Genomic DNA, 5,950 nt, shown 5'->3' on the forward strand with positions numbered 1-5,950 from the left:
ACTATAAAAACATTTAGATAATAATATGCGGTTTCAACAAACTTAAAAATTTAAATGGTTGATATTAATTCATCAGATGACAAAATAATTTGACATATTAGACGCTTCATTTGCATCACTTAAATCATTAGCATTATGGTTACTAAGAATTTCAATCCGCGGGTCCACATTAGTTGTATCTACCCATTATGATTCTCATATGAATCTTTCTTTTTAATAATAAATTTAGTAATAGCTAATTGTTTTGATTTTATTAAAACATCTAGTTGTCTTCTCTTATTTCTTTTTTCACTTTTAGACAAATGTTTTTTCAGGAAACATCTTACGACTTTATAAACAATAACAAATCAAACAAAAATTAATACGCACTCAACTAAAATATAAAAAGAACAATATACTGTTTTATCACACAATTAGTTGTTGGCTATCTCTTGTAGAATAAATTGGATGACTAAATTGAATTAAATATATTTTATTGATATATAATTAAAACTCTTCAAAACAAAGCCAAATATATTATAACCGCCTTCTTGCTCACCAACGCACAACTTTTTTTGAAACAAATAGAAAGTTTTATTGGCTCAATAGGATTATTATCCATCTCAAATACATCAAACATCCAATCAGGCAAAGAATAAAAAAGAATACTGCTAGCATTGGAAAAAGCTCGCCTAGCAATAAGATGGACGGCTGCATTCGCTAAACGAGGGATGAATACGACATAAAAGTCAGTATTATCTAATAAGATTTGACGACAGTCCTGAACAACTACCCCAAACTCAGACAGATCCAACTGAGATGAATTCACAGCATCATCAACCAATTTGGCGTCGGTTTCGAACTCGACATACTTAAAATTGCAACTCTGCATTCAGAGCAAACCATCTCGCAATGCAAGCGCCTCCACCAACCTTGGCTCCAACATGTGCGGGACAACTTTGTTGTACCAAAACTTCAGATTACCCCCATTCATCCCTAACAATAATACCATGGCCATACACCTGCTCAGTTGTAAAAATAGAACCGTCCACATTGCATTTGACATACCCAGGTTTGGGTCTCTTCCAAATTCTGCTGCGCTGAATACCAGAACCACTACACTCACACACTCATTTCACTTGTTTCTCTACTTATTTTCTTACACACATCAATTACAAGGCATGGGCAAATAATTTATATTAATAGTGAGATTAATGTCACAAATCTATGTGGGTGAAATGTAAAACAAAAAATCCAGATATTTGAATAGAAATTAGTGGATTGATTTAGATACTAATTTTTTGATTTTTTTTAAATTAATATCGATGGCGACTAACTAATATCTCTGTAATCAATAATTTGATAATCATTAGGCATTGCTCCGAGCAAGGATCCTGCGCACTTGCCTCCGGATGCATCGAGTGAGGCGAAGAAATATATCGGTTTGAACGGGAACCCCCGCTGGACGACACAACATTTTCGTTCAAATATAGGCCGGCCACAACACCTTAGCTCTTAATGAGAGAACAATAGAGAATTAAATCAATAACAAACTAACCATATTCATGATAATAAACATTACAAAATGGATAATAGGATTTAACTGCAAAGGAAATTAGGATAATAGGATTTAACTGCAAAGGAAGTTAATTTGAGATAACAAACTAACCATAGATATAATTTGAGATAACCTTAAATCATATAACAATTCCTGTTGTAATTGAAGTCATTTGTTACATTTTTTTTTTTTTTTTTTTTTTTTTGCAACTAACAAATTTATTACGACTAAATCATATTATTAAACTTAATTTTCAATATGTCTTTATTTTCTATATATTAAACATAAAATACGATTTTAAATCCTAATTTAAAAATTTTAGACTCCAATTCATAAATCCTAAACCCTAGAAAATATATTTTAGACCCCTAATTTATAAATTATAAGGCTTAAAATATATTAAAAATCCTTATTTTATTAATTTGATATAATTTAAAATCATTAATTGATATAATTGTAGATAGTTTTTTAAAAGTGAATATATACGTAAATTTCTCAATTTTTTTATGTACATAATAATAATAATAAGGTAAGTAATATATTAGCAACTATCTAATACTTATAAAAAAAAATCTTAAAATGTCAAGTACTTATAAAACAAAAAGTGGTTTTAGCTAGCATATTTCAAAAGAGAAAAAAAAAGGTTTTAGTATCTAATCAAACAGTGCTGTTTTTTTTCAAGCCCAAGAAAATAACTATATATTTGATAAAAGTGTAATAAATATCTCAAAAATGATTTTATACCTAATTTCCTTATTGAGAAATTTACATACAAATCTACTTTTAGAAAACTATTTATAATTATAATAAGTCATAATTTTGAATTATGTTAAACTAATAAAACTATTATCTTTAATATAATTAAGGATTATAGTTTATAAATTAAAGGTCTAAGATATATTGTTTAGAGTTTAAGGTTTATGAATTCGGATTTAGAATTTTTAAATTAGAGTATAAAAGTATATTTTGTTTGTTATATATATAAATAGTGACATATTAAGAATTAATTTTGATAACATGACTTTGTTATAATTTTATAGTTATTTATGATAGGATTTTTTTACATAAAAGTTATGAATAGTATTAATATCTATAATTTAATCAATATTAATAATTTTATTTATAATATATTAAAAACATTAAATATATTTCAAAAATATCAGACGGTTAAGTAGAGCATGAATTTCAAAATTTCTAGTTATAGGAATCGTTACTTCTAGAAATGAAATGATGGTCTATTTGATTTGATAAAATTCAAATTATTTCAATATTTTTTTATAGAGAAAATTACATGAAAAGGCAAGTTTCAAATTTCTATTATAGTTAACTAACCCTATAAAATTTTTTTAACAAATATATCAGAAATTTATCTTTTTTATTTTGGTTTTATCAAATGGGCAGTTACCATTTTAAAATCCAGCCAAAAAAATCTTTAAATTCATCATTTCTAATACTGATTTCCGCCAAATTCAATGAATTTGACATAGTTATATTTTTTTTCTTAGAATGACACATTTATAATAATTTAAAAAATTAGTAACTTTTATGTAACTAACCATTTTTTATATTAATATAAAAAGCTCTAATAATATTATATAATTTTTTCTTGAGCCCCTTATTATGGGCCCTGGGCTCATTTCAAGGCCCAGGGCTGGTCCTGTTTTTGAGACCAGGATTTTTGTTGCTTTATAACATTTTTGTTTTATGAATTCTTTAGTTATTGTTATTGATAGATTTAGGTTAATCAAAATAGAAGAAAAAGGCGTTGATCGCCGGCTCCATTCCGGCGATGGTTCCCGGAGCTTTCTCCCGGTCTTAATTGCATCACGGAGGTAAGCCAGATTATTCTCTGACAGTTTTGAAATTCATATATCAAATCGAATTAGGAGGAATCTATAATCTAAATTTTCTTTTTTCCAGATTAAATGGACAAGAGAAAGCACCGCAGATCAAAATCATCCCCAGGGTTTATCAATGGATGGAGAGGCAGCGGTTCTTTTGATTCAGTAATTGATGAAAGCCCCAAACCTGATGAACATGGCTTCTCTTGGGCTGGAATCAGAATTAACGAAAATCTGAAGAAGAAAGACGAGGCGGAATCACCAGAAATTATTAATCATGGAATTCATATGATAAGTAAAAGCTCACCAGAATTATCAGAATTAGGTGTTTCTGTTAATGGTAATGAAGAAGGAGAAAATTATTATCCAATCTTCAATTCTTCTAATTATTCATCATCATCCTTACCTCCTAATTGGTTTTCTCATTCTTCATCTTCTTGCAATTCTTCCATATCCCTAAGAATACCTTCCTCAAATGTATCTTCAGCTTCAAATTCATTAACAACAATAACCAGTAATCCTTACGGAAATGTGGATCATAAAAATAGTATTTCAGGCGAAAATTCTGGTGGACTGGAGAACGGTTTTGAACTTACATTTCCTGTTTCCGATTTCGGCCAAAGACAGCAGCAGGGGTCGTTTATGGGGCGTATGATGTCGTTAATTCAATCTCCTCCGGCGGTTCAATCAATGGAGCGATCAGTAGAAGGATATGATCCTCATAGAATTCCGTCAGCAGTATTCGAATCAAACAGAACAGTTGAATGGAGTGTTGCTTCAAATGAATCATTGTTTAGCCTTAATTTAGGAAGAACTAACAGTTTATCGCCGGAAAAGTTATTCGGTTTGGGAGATTTCAATACTGGAGAACTAGATCCATTGGCGGTTTATAGATTTACTGGCCCTCGAACTTCTGATTCTGATCATAGTTGCTATCGGATTTCAGATGTAGAAATAGATCTGCTGAAGAAAATTGAAGAAGATGGAGCGGAAGATTCAGAACAGAGAAATAGTGAGGAAAATGTAATAGAAAATTCAGATCTGGAGAGAACAATTGAGGTAAGTAATGAAGTAGCAGATGATACGAACAACAAACTTCAATTGGATTCAAAACAGCAACCAGATCTTGCTCTATCATTCAGAGTTGAAGAGCCAACTGATAAAATTCCACCAGCAAAAATTACCAAAAATTCAGAAGAAAGTGTAAAAAGCACGAGTTCTTTTGCATTTCAAGTGTAAGCAATTCAAATTCAAATTAGTTCAAACAATCGATACATATATGAATCTTATAAAATTAAGATCTCACCATTTGCAATTTTCTAGCGCAGATTGGAAGATGAGAAGACAAAAGCTAAGGATCCGAAAGATAGCTCATCAATTCAAAATGAAACGCAACAACCTTTACCTGACCCTGATCCAAAAGCAAGCTGGAAAAGCTGGTTTGATTGCCTCGGCTGCTGTTCATGTTTCTCGATATTATGCTGTAATTATAAGTCGTGTTGCGGCGGATCTTCCTGTCCGTGTAATTGTTCTTCCTATTTGCCGTCATCATGTACATGTAAGTGTAACTGTTCTTGGTGCCGCTGCTTTTCCTGTGGTGGTGCGTCTTTTTGTTGCTTTGGAACCCAACGTCTCTACAATTAAACTAATTCATCATTTTCTTGGATCTAGTGAAGTGATATATATACCTATATATTTTTGGATTTATATGACTTCTTAGAGCTGTAAATATTTTGGTCTCTCTAATCTACGAGAAATTGTAATATGAGCTCGATCTTTTAGATCTTAGTAATGAAATGAAATGTGATAATTGTAAGGCCTTTTCAATTTTATCATTAGTTTCATTCTCGGATTTAACATTGAGACCCTCACTATCAGCTCCGCTTGAGGCGTGTGTTCTTCATTTAGATGATAAACAGTTCCGAGGAAAATGACTTTAAGATGGTGGAGTTGTAATCTCAACCATTAATTGCACGAAAGTTTTTGGGTTGGATTTGGGTTTACTCTTTTTGACACGAACCCGAAATGACACGACTCGAACACGATAATTGTCAGGTCTAATACAGATTGGTATAGAAAAATTTAATAGCAAGATGCTTTGGCATATTCAGCTTCTTCATAACAAAATACATCTCTTCAACATATTCACCTTCTTCCTAACAAAGATACATCTCTTTAAGTGTTTTTTTTTTTACTAAATTGAAACCACTAAATCATTTTTTGCACACCTATCCTCAAATGTGAATCCCTTCAACTTAATTAGTATTCTCAGCTTTTCTCAACACAACCACTTAGAACCCCCATATTTTGGGACATCATTACATGAGGCTGCCGTAATTGGAAAGTCCATAACATCTACCATGATTATTTCCTCGAATTTTGGTAACTTAATCATTTGGTGAAGAGTGGAAGGAATTCACTGGAGAGGGTGGAACCACGGGCGCCCTAAGAGCATCGAGAAAGTGATTAGAATATCCAATACTGTGAACTCAACTTGAGACTTAGATGTTCATTGAGAAGAAAGAACTTCTGGTCTTTCTCTAGAGCTTCTGACTTCTGTGTCTGTTTTGTC

At 31.3% G+C, this 5,950-nt stretch overlaps 1 protein-coding gene across 1 annotated transcript; it reads left to right on the forward strand.

Annotated features, from left to right (window-relative positions):
- The first annotated feature begins 3,213 nt into the window (after nucleotides 1-3,213).
- On the forward strand, nucleotides 3,214-5,143 carry LOC136217840 (uncharacterized). The gene is made up of 3 exons (XM_066004510.1): nucleotides 3,214-3,369; nucleotides 3,458-4,613; nucleotides 4,707-5,143. Exons 2-3 carry the CDS (start codon nucleotides 3,463-3,465, stop codon nucleotides 5,020-5,022), a joined length of 1,467 nt encoding a protein of 488 aa, XP_065860582.1. The 5' UTR covers nucleotides 3,214-3,369; nucleotides 3,458-3,462; the 3' UTR covers nucleotides 5,023-5,143.
- Nucleotides 5,144-5,950: the final 807 nt, after the last annotated feature.

This window comes from Euphorbia lathyris, chromosome 2, assembly GCF_963576675.1.
Source record: "Euphorbia lathyris chromosome 2, ddEupLath1.1, whole genome shotgun sequence".
In the NCBI taxonomy this organism is placed as follows: Eukaryota; Viridiplantae; Streptophyta; class Magnoliopsida; order Malpighiales; family Euphorbiaceae; genus Euphorbia; species Euphorbia lathyris.

Coding starts and splice junctions, on each gene's coding strand:
- LOC136217840 (XM_066004510.1), top strand. CDS start 3,463: ATGGACAAGAGAAAGCACCGCAGATCAAAATCATCCCCAGGGTTTATC. Junction 4,614..4,706: donor AGTTCTTTTGCATTTCAAGT/GTAAGCAATTCA, acceptor TTTCTAGCGCAG/ATTGGAAGATGAGAAGACAA.